This window comes from Schistocerca piceifrons, chromosome X, assembly GCF_021461385.2.
Source record: "Schistocerca piceifrons isolate TAMUIC-IGC-003096 chromosome X, iqSchPice1.1, whole genome shotgun sequence".
Lineage (NCBI taxonomy): Eukaryota > Metazoa > Arthropoda > Insecta > Orthoptera > Acrididae > Schistocerca > Schistocerca piceifrons.
Genome location: NC_060149.1, coordinates 252,666,808 through 252,681,208, shown reverse-complemented (window position 1 = coordinate 252,681,208; position 14,401 = coordinate 252,666,808). Strand labels below are relative to the sequence as shown.

At 38.5% G+C, this 14,401-nt stretch overlaps 1 protein-coding gene across 1 annotated transcript in view; it reads right to left on the bottom strand.

Annotated features, from left to right (window-relative positions):
* Nucleotides 1-1,712: 1,712 nt before the first annotated feature.
* Nucleotides 1,713-14,401, bottom strand: part of LOC124721318 (ras-related protein Rab-39B) — a 35,067-nt gene continuing 22,378 nt past the window's right edge. Inside the window, exon 3 of the mRNA XM_047246228.1 lies at nucleotides 1,713-3,414. Within this exon, the coding sequence (XP_047102184.1) occupies nucleotides 2,976-3,414 (439 nt within the window). The 3' untranslated portion in view covers nucleotides 1,713-2,975. The remainder of the gene's footprint in view (nucleotides 3,415-14,401) is intronic.

Genomic DNA, 14,401 nt, shown 5'->3' with positions numbered 1-14,401 from the left:
ATAGTGTCCCAGATGTTTTCATTGGGTTCAAATCTGACAAATTTTGATGGCCAAGACATCAATGTGTGTTCAGTGCCATGCACCTCAAGCCACTGGAGCATAATTTTGGCCTTGTGACAAGGACAGTTATCCTCCTCCAAATTGTCATCTCTGTCAGGGAAGACGTCAAAGTATGAAGAGACGCAGGTGGTCCACAATGTTCACGCAGTCCACAGCTGTCATGGTGTCTTCAGTTACTGCTACAGTTCCGATGTGAGCCCAGGTGACTGTTCCCCATAGCATAATACCACTCTTAACAACCTGTGCCTGCAGCACAGCACTTGTTTATAGCAGCTGGTTGCCTTATTGACTGTTTCCAGACACAGTTATTAACTTTGTGTAACTATAAATGTTTTTCATCTGATAAGACAATATGTTTCCATTGATCATATGTCCAATCTCTATGATTGTATGTCCATTACAGTAGTAATTGATATCGCTGGGTCAACATGTGAAAATGGAGAGGTAGTCTGCTGTAGAGTCCCACATTCAACAATTTGCTCTGTAACACTTCTGCCAGCACACTATTGCACTCTGTTATCAGATCTGCCAAATATCGTGCTTTACAGTGGCTCTGATCTTCATGTCCTGTGTGATGATCCATGGACACACAACATCCTAGTCACCTGCTCTTAGCTTCGCTGTCCAATCCATTTCTATTAACCGTCATGACAGTAGCACGCAATCAGCTGATCATCTTGGCCATTTCCGATATGGTTGTTCCAGGTGGTGAACTATAACAATTCTGCTTTTTCCAAATTGCTACTCAGCTGATATATACTACAAATATCTTTGCTCAAAGATGTAACATTTCTAACTTGGAACAAGTTCTTTGGTTTTTCAGTACATAATATCATTGTGCGGGCAAATTCATTCATCTTGAGTGTTTTTAACATGAATATTGAGAAATACACATAAAAACAGCTGCAATTTTCAGAAGTTCAAATTACTGTATTGCTTCTTTTCAACACCCATGCTAACATTCTTGATCAATGCATTTACCAGCACAATGATGATATTTTGTACACAAAGGGAAAAAAAACTGTTTCCAAGTTAAGAATATTGTATCCTAGTTGCACATTCTGCCAAATTTATGGAGGCAATCAGTACTCACAGTGTAAAGTGTTTAATTTTGTGGTCAATAGGAAATTAAAATGGAAGCTGCCAGATGGATATTATACACAATACCGCGCATACTGCAGTGGCAAGTAAAGAAATACTTGCTTCAACACAATTTGCCCAATCATCTCTCTCGGTGATACATTAAAGTGTTTTCTATCTACTTATTACAGATCCAGTGCCCAGCATTAAGCAATGTAAATAAATACATTATGTTCACATGCCCCATTTGAAGTTGAGCCTGGAAAGGAAAAACTAGTTTATGTGAATTAAACAACAGTCTCAAAAGTGAATGGCAGTAGTGATACATATGTATATTAATTTAATAATGTACATTTACATCACTGCACAGACACTAAGTGCTTCAGCAGAATATTACTTTTAGTTCAACTACAGATCTCACATATGAAAAAGCAGTAGGTATTGGGGAAAGAAGCAGAATGATGTTATATTAACTTTTACTTACCAGTTCTGAGACATTTAAGTGTCGATAGAATATAATCAAAATAATTAGAGAAAAAATAAACACATAAATAAACACAATTTATTGCTTATTTATGATGCATCAGTTTTACACAGAATGCTATGTTAACTAAGATACCACATATGAAATGAGAGAAGTCTGTAATAGTCAAGATTCAACTCATACTTCAAATAACCATTGCATTTAGTATGTAATCCATTTCTTTGTTCCGTATCATATTGATATATTTCACAATGCACATCATTTTCATATTCTCAAATTCTATAAAATGTTTTGAACTAAAGCTCAAACAAATAACTTGCAACGTGCTATGTCTAGCTGAATTAAGGCGCCAGAAGCTGATAGTTCTGAGAAATCTTCCAATTCTTCTTTGCCATTGCTGGAAAATTCTCAAACATCTCTCATATTTATACATTAAATTCTACACACAAAAATTTAATCATAATTACTTTAATTGTCTTCAATCAATGACAAACTTTTGTTCTTGACCTAAGGAAGGAAACAACTGTGCACAAAATGAAGACTGTTAATGTGGAAATTCTTCCACAGCAGTAAAGTTACGCAAAGGAACAGAATGGGTTACAATTTCTCTACACTGACACACATTTACTAAAGGAAAAATTTTGGTATATTAACCAGTGGGAAAAGCAGTACCAAAATAGAAAATGACAGCACAAGACAATCAATAGTAGAGTAGCCTTTAAGTCCACAAGGCTGTGTTTTCCATTAATGTTGCTACACTTGCCTGTTGCCTATCAAATTACTTTCAGGATGATAGGAAGCAATTTAGTCATAGTATTACAAATTTTTCATGTAATTTCAGCGTGGGTTTTTCAACAACAACTTAACGGACAAGTTGTGTGTTCTCTCTGAAAAACACGTAATGTGAATATTACTATCAGCCTATGACACACACTCCTTATAGTAAAACTTATTTCGAAAGCACCAATTTTTTCTGCCAGTTCCAGTTTTACCAATATCACAATGGTCTAAAAGATGTTAGGACACTGCCCATTGCCATTGTTTCTGATTGAAGTTCGATAAATACACGATACCTCAATAAAGATCGAACATGGTTTACTGCTTAAACTTCTTGGCACATAATCATTACCATATGTACCAAATATGTAATATAGGCCTTTCCTTATGAGTATTTTTTTCTGAGAAGTATACTGGTAGTCATCACAGTTCTGCCTGTACAAAGGTAAGTCGTAAATTATGAAATACTGCAAGTATACAACATACTATGTCAGGATTCAAAAATGCACAGAGAAACAACATTCCATAACAGTTCACACAGAATATGTACAATAGTTTATATCAGTACATCATCTCAGCAACAAGTTGATTTGGCAGGTTCTGCTTCAACTAAATTGAAGTCATACCCACTTGGGCGCTGAAATCCTGTTTTAATACCATCCCAACCATCCTCCACTTTGTATTCACCAGTTTGTATCCTGTTATAAACTTCCTGGGTTACTGCATGAAATGCCTCTTCTACATTTACACCAGTTCGCGCAGAAGTTTCAACATGATGTAAGCCGTGCTGCTCAGCAAAGGCATGTGCTTCTTCACGCGATACCTCACGTCTTCCACCAGCCAACACTAAATCCAGTTTGCAGCCAACCAGGGCAAATACAGGGCGATGAGGTTCTATATGCCTACGGGCTTCCATCATCCATAGAGGAATATGTTCAAAACTTGCTCTGTTACAGATGTCGTATACAAGCAGAGCACCGACAGAATTTCTGTAATACGATTTGGTTATGGACCTGAAAACCAGGATATCCAATGTCAGAAATAACATAAAATCACTCAGAAGTGTTCTACAAAACATAAGATAATGTTTCAGTCACCTATGTTTTCACAGATATAAAACAAAAAATTTCTGTTAGGTTTTTTCCAAATTCATTCCTAAGATTCCAAATTTGATCACTATTAGATACAAGATGAACTTCCTTAATTTTGCTGGTCTTTCTGTAAACAGCAAGTATCTTTTTCCCCACATAGTCTTTTCTAGTAACCCTACAGTAAGAGAGAGAATTACAAAATTCCCTGTGAAACAGATGTAAGTATGGAAATAACAATCCCTCAAGTAATGCAGTTGCCAAGTATAGCCTTGCAACATGCCGACTTAATCCCATTTCTGCTGATAAAGATCATGGTTTTAACAATCCTAAGAACTAATCTTTACTTTAAGCAGACAGGCAAATAATAATAGTTGCAAGTGTTAAGTATATGTCCATATTAATAATATCACTTTTTCTTGGCAGCAGTACCTTCAGTAAATTATATGATGTGAAATCTTAATACTAAACAAATAAAGATACAGACACACTGCGTAGATTCTCTTGCAACTACGTACACTTAATACAGTAATATATGAAGAGCAAAAGAGAAACTGAAGAAAATATCAGTCAGTATCAGTTTATGTAAAGACTAGTAAAAGACACTTTTATACTTAACATTATATTATGAAACAATCACTAAACAGATTAAACCCTTATGCAGTGAGACATGGCAGGGACACCTGTTTCCCTATACAAGCTCATTTCTGAAATAATCTAATCTTTTAATTGCTTTGATGTCCTCCTTTAATCTGGTCTGGTGAGGATTTTGAACACTATCAGTACTCAAGAATGGGTTCCACTGATGTTCTATATGCAGTCTCCTCTACAGATAGACCACACTTTCTGAAAACTTTCCCAATAAATTGAAGGTAACTATCTGCCTTTCCTACAACAATCCTTACATCCTTATATCATGCTACTATCTAGTGTCTCACACTGGTCCTTATAAGAACAGGGCTGTTTTCACTATCTTGCTGCGCATATTCTCAATGTTGGGGTGGATAACTGCAGAGGGTGGTCTGGTCACGAATGGGTCGGAAAATTTAATATTAGTAGAGAATTGTGTAAGGCACAGTGTCAAGCCATATCTGAAATACACAGGTATTTTGCCTATAAAGTCCTTTGTAACAGGATATTTTGTACAGGAGTCCCAAAATGCGTGTGATAATTCTCACCTGTTCATTTATCTCCCACTAGAGTCACTAGTTTTCAAAGAGTACATTTGGGAGATGATAACTCTGAATTACTGGCTTCCATAGAGGCTCCTTGAATTCTGGTGTGATGCACATCCATCGTTGATTTGAATATGATACTTACGTATACCAGCTAAAGTGGAGGGACCAGGGCCTCAACAATATAGTCTGTTTTTACAAGACACATTGGGTACTTATTTTCTGGCTGATCAACCTCCTCCCAGGCCTATCATTTCATTCAAAGTTTGTGCATGTGCCACAAACAGGAGTTCACTGTCAAAACTTGTGCAGTGGAGGTAATGCAGGCAGTTTTACAGGCTGTAGCATTGCTGATGCAGACTGACTGGCAGAAACAAACAGATGGGTTCACTTTAGCGTGGGATTGGTCTGCGCCTGGAATATGCTCAGCCGCCATTGCCGAGAGTTCTTTTTTCTTCGAGACACTGTGTGTGATGGGCCGATCCCCTACCCTGTTGATTTCTCTGCATAAAATTTACAGGTGAATAAGTTACAAGTACTTCTTGCATACATTGTCATTCTTCTTCTTATATGCTTGCTGCAGTAATTTTCCATATTACATTAAGACAGTGACTGTTACAAATGTTTGATTTATGCATGATGTAATGTATCACTTATCTGTTTTCTTTAGACAAACTTCCCAGTATCCTTTTTCGCAATACTCTATTGTGTTTTAATTTGATTCTTGGAATTATTAATTTTGGACATATCATGAAAAATTTCTGATTTTTGATAATTTTTCCTAGATATATGTCTTACAACATGAGAGAAATACTGTATCTGTACTTCTCCTACCATATTATCCAAATCTATTGTATTTGTGGCACATTTCCCAATTTTCACGCAGAAACATCAGTACTGTTATTCTGTATATTCATCCTGAAGTTGCTTATTGTGATGTCCTAAATTATTTTATTCGTTTTTGTTAGCAACAGGCTGAGTACCCATGTTGTCTATAACTAGTAATTAAACTTGATGTGAGGAAAAGTATCGTTACACCACCAAACACACACGTTTTTCATATTAGGTGCATTGTACTGCCACCTACTGCCAGGTACTCCATATCAGTGACCTCAGTAGTCACTGGACATTGTGAGAGCAAAATGAGGCACTCCGTGGAACTCACAGACTTCGAACGTGATCAGGTGATTGGGTGTCACTTGTGTCATATCTGCACTTGAGATTTAAATGCTCCTAAACATCTCTAGGTCCACTGTTTCCGATGTGATAGTGAAGTGGAAATGTGAAGGGACACTTACAGCACAAAAGCATACAGGCCGACCTTGTCTGCTGACTGGCGCAGACCACCGACTGTTGAAGAGCGTCATAATATGTAATAGGCAGATGTCTATCCAGACCATCACACAGGAGTTCCAAACTGCATCAGGATCCACTGCAAGTACTATGACAGTTAGGCGGGAAGTGAGAAAACTTATTTCATGGTTGAGCGGTTGCTCATAGGCCATACGTTACGCTGGTAAATGCCAAACGATGGCTCCCTTGGTGTAAAGAGCGTAAACATTAGATGATTGAACAGTGCAAAAATTTGGGTGGAGTGACAAATCACTGTGCACAATGTGGCAATCTGATGGCAGGGTGTGGGTATGGCAAATGCCTGGTGAATGTCATCTGCCAGCATGTGTAGTGCCTACAGTAAAATTTGGAGGCAGTGGTGTTATGGTGTGGTCGTGTTTTTCATGGAGGAGGCTTGCACCCCTTGTTGGTTTGTGTGACACTATCACAGCACAGGCCTACATTGATGTTTTAAGAACCTTCTTGCTTTCAACTGTTGAAGAGCAATTCGGTGATAGCGATTGCATCTTTCAACACGATTGAGCACCTGTTCATAATGCACGGCCTGTGGCGGAGTGGTTACATGACAATAACATCCCTTTAATGGACTGGCCTGCACAGTCTTGACCTGAATCCCATAGAGCATCTTTAGGATGTTTTGGAACACCGACTTCGTGCCAGGCCTCACCGACTGTAATCGATACCTCTCCTCAGTACAGCACTCCATGAAGAATGGGCTGCCATTACCCAAGAAACCTTTCAGCACCTGACTGAACGCATGCCTGAGAGAGTGGAAACTGTCATCAAGGCTAAGGGTGGGTGAACACCATATTGAATTCCAGCATTATTGACGGAGGAAGTCATTTTTAACCAGGTGTCTGGATACTTTTGATCACATAGTGTATGCTCATATGCAATAGAATCCAAAAGATAATCACAGTCTACAAATGAGAGCATATTTCCTCGACATGGTTTCCAAAGGGTTAAAAAATTATATACAGCTACTAACACCACATTTGGCATATAACAGTGTCCAACACATGAAATTATGTTTCTGAATCTGAAGACACAAATTTAAGACAGCAAGAAAGATAAGAAGTGTCATTCACAACAGTTAATAGGTGACAGGGTAACCTAGCACCAACACACACTTGGCAGTGATGTGTTATCTCCTCTACAAGTTGATTCAAGAGCTCTTGTCAGTTATTCCCATTCCTAAGAGCTGCAAGAGCTCCAGAACAGTCTTTGGTGCCAACTGACCACCACAAATTCATCTTACAATGTATACAAATCATGTTCTATAGGATTCAAAAATGAAGACTTCATTGGTCAGTACAACAGCACATATCTTAATCAGTACAAATTCATCCAAAATAGCACTTTGATGCAGAGGGACATTATAATCAATAATAATGAATCATGGAGCAGTTGGATTTCTCAAAATGTATACATGTAATGGCAATACATTATTTCCAACCATTACTTATATTCCTCTAACAACTAACAAGTACACTAAACTTCATATGCTCATCCAGTATACAAACTTTTAACCTCTACAATCTTAAAAATATTAAAGGAGAGTACATAACCTACAGATGACTTCTTCAAGATTATCATTCAGCAAACTGAAGCACAGTTCATCTGTGAAGAGCACACACCCTAATAGTTCATGGTCCAGAAAGTACTCTGTCAACAATAACTTGGCATACCTTTGCACTGCCCTTAGTTGAACACATTCAGCTGGACAACTGGCACATAGACCAGTTGCTCTGATTTAATGTATACTTCATTGGGAAACAGCAACTCCTGAGGCAACTATAATCTCTGCAAACAATTATCTTGCAGACATCTATGGCTTTCATCGTACAGTCAATGTCAGAAATTGCTCCTGTTGTGGAGTGGTCTCTTGGTCAACTTTATTGTGGCCTGCTGCAAACGTTTGCTGTGCTTCAAACTGTTGCCAAAGCCTTCACCAGACACTGGTCGCGGCCTGCATCTGATCTGCTGTAAGATTTCAAGTACTTCATCTAGTGGAACAGGGCTGCAAATGACTACTGCAGTGTAATGCTGCCAATTATACCAGAAAACTACACCATTAACAAAGTGCATGAGACTGAAATATGAAGTGCCTTATGAACTACGTGAGGTTTTATCTGAATCACATTCTTAGTGGAAGCAGAGAGAATGCCTTTTGTAACATGACAGCACAATGCCCATTTATGGGCAAATCATGGCAGTTGTATAGTTCTTTCTAATCTTCTCCCTTTGCATTCCCTCTCTATCCTTATTCTGTTTACCTTTTGGATAATAGTTTCAGTTAAAATTAACTTTACCAATAAAGTCACCATTAAAAAAAATTAAAAAAGCACACACTATGTACCATTATATTCTGCAATTCTGACGTGACACCCCATGTCAAACTGTGCAATATTTCAATCATTGAAATGAACTGCATTTTAATTGATCCTGTGGGATTACACGGTGTACAGCGAATGTATATGTAATATACATAATATACACTGAAGTGCCAAAGAAACTGGTATAGGCATGCGTATTCAAATACAGATATACGTAAACAGACAGAATACGGTGCTGTGGTCAGCAACGCCTATATAAGACACCAAGTGTTTGGCACAGTCATTAGGTCAGTTACTGTTACTACAATGGCAGGTTATCACGATTTAAGTGAGTCTGAACATGGTGTTATAGTCGGTGCACAAGCAATGGGACACAGCATCGCTGAGGTAGCAATGAAGAGCGGATTTTCCCATACGACTATTTCACGAGTGTACCGTGAATATTAGGAATCTCGTAAAACATCGTGTCGCCAACATCGCTGCAACCAGAAAAAGATTCTGCAAGAACGGGGCCAATGAGGACTGAAGAGAATCTTTCAACGTGACAGAAGTGCAACGCTTTCGCAAATTGCTGCAGATTTCAATGCTGGTCCATCAGCAAGTGACAGCATGTGAACCATTCAATGAAACATTATTGATGTGGGCTTTTAGAGCCGAAGGCCCAACCGTGTACCCTTGATGACTGCACGAGACAAAGCTTTACGCCTCGCCTGGGCCCGTTAACACCAACATTGTACTCTTCATGACTGGGAACATGTTGCCTGGTTGAATGAGTCTCGTTTCAAATTGTATCGAATGGGTGTACGTGTACAGGTATGGGGACAACCTCATTAATCCATGGATCATGCATGTCAGCAGAGGAGTATTCAAGCTGGTGGAGGCTCTGTAATGGTGTGGGGCATATGCAGAGTGGAGTGACATGGGACCCCTGATACGTCTAGATACGACTGACAGGAGACACGAATGTAAGCATCCCGTCTGATCATCTGCATCCATTCATGTCCATTGTGAATTCATACAGACTTGGGCAATTTCAGCAGGACAATGCGATACCCCACACAACCAGAATTGCTACAGAGTGGCTCCAGGAACATTGCTCAGGGTTTAAACACTTCTGCTGGCCACCAGATTCCCCAGACAAGAGCATTATTGAGCATATCTGGGTTGCCTTGCAACATGCTGTTTAGAAGAGATCTCCACTCCCTTGTACTCTTATGGATTTATCGACATCCCTGCAGGGTTCATGGTGTCAGGTCCCTCCAACACTACTTCAGACACTGATCGAGTCCATGCCACGTCCTGTTGTGGCACTCCAAAGTGCTCATGGGAGCCCTTCATTATATTGGGCAGGTGTACCAGCTCCTTTGGCTCTTCAGTGTAGAACGTCAAAAACAGGAAACATTCACAATCAAGTATTTCTTAACCATTCTGATTACATGATAACATCACTGATTATAAATTACAATACATAAAACTGAACGTGACAAGTACTATTCAACAGTGTAAAATACTTTTCCCACGAGATAGTCCAAGTTTCTTTCAAAAGTTGGTGTGATGTACACTGTCATGCAGGTTTTTAGGAAAGCTTCTTAGTAATTTGGTACCTGAGCACTGAAGTGTTTTTTCAGGCATTTTCAGACAGTGGGGTGTGTTTTGCATGCCTTCCTTCTTCACTGTAGTGTGTGTGTACACTGGTGTTTGTAATCCCAATGCACTATCTTTTGTGATGTATATTATCGTTTTATATATGAAAAAATGTGTAAAAGTTAAGATGCACAGATTTTTGAAGTACTTTCTGCATGCTTCAGAAGTCTCTTCTTAAAATGACCCTAATTGATTTTTTTGTAATGTGAACACACTGTTTCTTGAATGTTTGAGTTTCCCCACACTATCGCTCCCTACTGCAGGTGTGGTTCAGAGTCCATGAAATAGTGTCCACAGAAGCTGTTAGTCTGCATACTGTGATAGGTGCTTCATTATGAATGATGCCGAGTTTCTTACTGAGAAAATACGTTTTTTCCACCTCAGCTCATTACTGACAGTAATGCCTCAGAATCTAATGGATTTTGTTTCTTCCGCCCTTGTTTCATCCACCTCTGAACTCGTGCACATAGGGTTCTCTGTTTCTGGTCACTGCATACATAATCTCTCTTCAGTTTAGATTCATGCCATTTCCCAAGAGCTGTGATAGAAGAGCATACATTTCTGCAAATATCAAACAGTTTCACATTTGTCACGTCATCTGCATCATACAATATTCTAATTCATTCTCTCTCTCTCCCTCCCCCCCCCCCCTACACACACACACACACACACACACACACACACACACACACACACACACACACACACACACACACACAGAGAGAGAGAGAGAGAGAGAGAGAGAGAGAGAGAGAGAGAGAGAGCTTCCTGTTGCGTAAGTATGATTGTATCCACTCCCTTTGCTTGCCTTTTAACACCATAGTTTTCCAAATTTTTTTTTATCAGCATTTCATGGTTAATGGTGTCTAATGCCTTTGAGATCTAGAAACATTGCAGATACTTTAAAAAAATCTAAGGAGTGTACAATGTATTCTGTCAGATTGGCAATCCTTTCCGAAACCATTCTGTGATGGAACAAGAACGGTATGGTTGTCCAGGTAATCAACTAATCTGTTAGATATTATCATTTCCAGGATTTGAGGAACCTGGTAACAGTGAAATTCATTTGTAGTCATTTTTATCCCCTTTCTTTTACACTGGTGCTACCCTGCTTATCTTCAGTTTTACTGGAAACATTCCGTCTCTGAAAGAGCTCTTCATTTTGCCCAGCAATGGAACAAGTATTTGATCACTACCTTTATTATGTAATTTGATTTTTCATCAACACCAGCTGATTTATTGGGCTTCACTTTCTGTACAATTTCCCTCAGTTAATCTTCTGTGACTGGTTTCAAGAATATGGTTCTGATCGATTTTTTTGATGCCTTAGTAACCTTTTTTTGGACTTCCTTTCCAATTTTAAGTTCTCCACCACATGTATATAGTTATCACTGAGTTGTTGTTTGTTGTTGTTGTCGTCTTCAGTCCTGAGACTGGTTTGATGCAGCTCTCCATGCGACTCTATCCTGTGCAAGCTGCTTCATCTCCCAGTACCTACTGCAACCTACATCCTTCTGAATCTGCTTAGTGTATTCATCTCTTGGTCTCCCTCTACGATTTTTACCCTCCACGCTGCCCTCCAATGCTAAATTTGTGATCCCTTGATGCCTCAAAACGTGTCCTACCAACCGATCCCTTCTTCTAGTCAAGTTGTGCCACGAACTTCTCTTCTCCCCAATCCTATTCAATACCTCCTCATTAGTTACGTGATCTACCCACCTTATCTTCAGCATTCTTCTGTAGCACCACATTTCGAAAGCTTCTATTCTCTTCTTGTCCAAACTAGTTATCGTCCATGTTTCACTTCCATACATGGCTACACTCCATACAAATACTTTCAGAAACGACTTCCTGACACTTAAATCTATACTCAATGTTAACAAATTTCTCTTCTTCAGAAACGATTTCCTTGCCATTGCCAGTCTACATTTTATATCCTCTCTACTTCGACCATCATCAGTTATTTTACTCCCTAAATAGCAAAACTCCTTTACTACTTTAAGTGTCTCATTTCCTAATCTAATTCCCTCAGCATCACCCGATTTAATTTGACTACATTCCATTATCCTCGTTTTGCTTTTGTTGATGTTCATCTTATATCCTCCTTTCAAGACACTGTCCATTCCGTTCAACTGCTTTTCCAAGTCCTTTGCTGTCTCTGACAGAATTACAATGTCATCGGCGAACCTCATAGTTTTTACTTCTTCTCCATGAATTTTAATACCTACTCTGAATTTTTCTTTTGTTTCCTTTACTGCTTGCTCAATATACAGATTGAATAACATCGGGGAGAGGCTACAACCCTGTCTCACCCCCTTCCCAACCACTGCTTCCCTTTCATGCCCCTCGACTCTTATAACTGCCATCTGGTTTCTGTACAAATTGTAAATAGCCTTTCGCTCCCTGTATTTTACCCTTGCCACCTTCAGAATTTGAAAGAGAGTATTCCAGTTAACATTGTCAAAAGCTTTCTCTAAGTCTACAAATGCTAGAAACGTAGGTTTGCCTTTTCTTAATCTTTCTTCTAAGCTAAGTCGTAAGGTTAGTATTGCCTCACGTGTTCCAACATTTCTACGGAATCCAAACTGATCTTCCCCGAGGTCCGCTTCTACCAGTTTTTCCATTCGTCTGTAAAGAATTCGCATTAGTATTTTGCAGCTGTGACTTATTAAGCTGATAGTACTCATCCATTCCGTTCAACTGAGTATGCCAGCTACTTCTCTGCCATCTTTAATCACTGTTTATTCTCATTTAATTTCTGTTTCTTTCTTTGATCCATCTTTTACCTTCCTTTCTGCATTAATTTCATTCCAAACTGCCTTTATCTTGCTTTTCATGTTCGGTAGGTTGGTGTTAAGTGCTCTTACTTTCACGTCTTCTTATTTTTGTGCACTTCTTTTGTAATACTTCATAGTTTTCAGCTTCACCCACCTGTCTCAGAACCTGTAGGTTCCTTCGCTTATTTCATTGGTAATCCACTGTGTTTGATCCTGTAGCTTTTCTTGTCTCTCTACATTGTGGAATGTTACATTGTAATAAATGAACCATACTTTTGATTTCCATTCCACACCTGTAGGATTTCATTCCATGTTTCCTTATTTAATGTTGTTTTAAGGATGTAAATGTTCTGCTCACTGATTATCCTGATTTCTTTAGTTGTTCATTTTTATTCATTTACTTCTGCACAAGCAGATTAACTGCCCATGACGGTCAGATATGTATGTCTGAATTACATGTGATCCATAGTTACACCTACTAGTATTGTTAATGAAGTTGTCACAAATTGTCTGAATTTGATAAGTCCCTCTTGCTGGTGCAGATACTGTTGCCTTCGTGTTATACTGTATTAACAATTCTTGAAAACTGTGTCTTGTTTTTTATTCTTTTCCTATGTCAGTATTGTAATCTTCACATATAACTATTTTTTCCTTCATACTTAGTCTTAGTAAGTTAGCAATCTTTCTCAGAAAGACGCCAATCTTGTCACCTACTGATCTGTACACACAAAACACATAAGTCCTCTGCCACTACACCCGTAATTTCTAAGTCTTTTTATAGCTATGGGTCACTGATACCTTCACTGTTTACAGTCTTTATGGGGTTTCCTGTTTTAATATATACAGAAACTTCACCACCTTTATGTTTAGATCTACAGAAGTAACTGGGTAAGATATGGTCCTTCACTGTCAGCTTTACTATCTGACTCAGTTAGCCCATGTTCACCAATGCATATGTTTGTTTGTATTTCACTTAGGAATACTTCTGCTTCTAGTTTCTTGTTACCAATGTATTGCATATTCTGATGTTTTACTTTTATGTAATTTTGCTTTTGTTGACTTACATATGTGATGTATTCTGAAGGCACATTATGTCGTCCCTACTTTTTTATGTGGCACATATATTTTGCTTTTTCAACTGGAGCATCTGATTTTTCACCCCTATCAGGCTGTATTAGTTTCCCTTGCTTTTTAATGATTTTGCAGACATCTAAACATTCTGCTGAGCGTTACTGACACCACTATTTAAATGCATGGCATCTGGAAACTGCCCCAAGATGATCACACTGTTCTTTGATGGCACACTTTATTTTGGAGATATAGTTGTCACTCACTGACCTCTTTTTTAGGATTCCACTAAGTATCAGCCAAAATCCTGCACAGACACTTCCTGCCAAACTAATCATGTTTCTTGTTTCATTAAGGATTTTTTTCTTCATTGCTTATTCTTAACGAATTTGTTCCAACATGCATATTATTATTATTATTATTATTATTATTATTATTATTATTATTATTATTATTATTTTGTGGGGTGCTCAACTGTGCGGTCATCAGCACCCGTACAAAGTCCCAATATTTGCACAGTCCAATTTAGCCATTTTCCTGAATGATGATGATGACAACG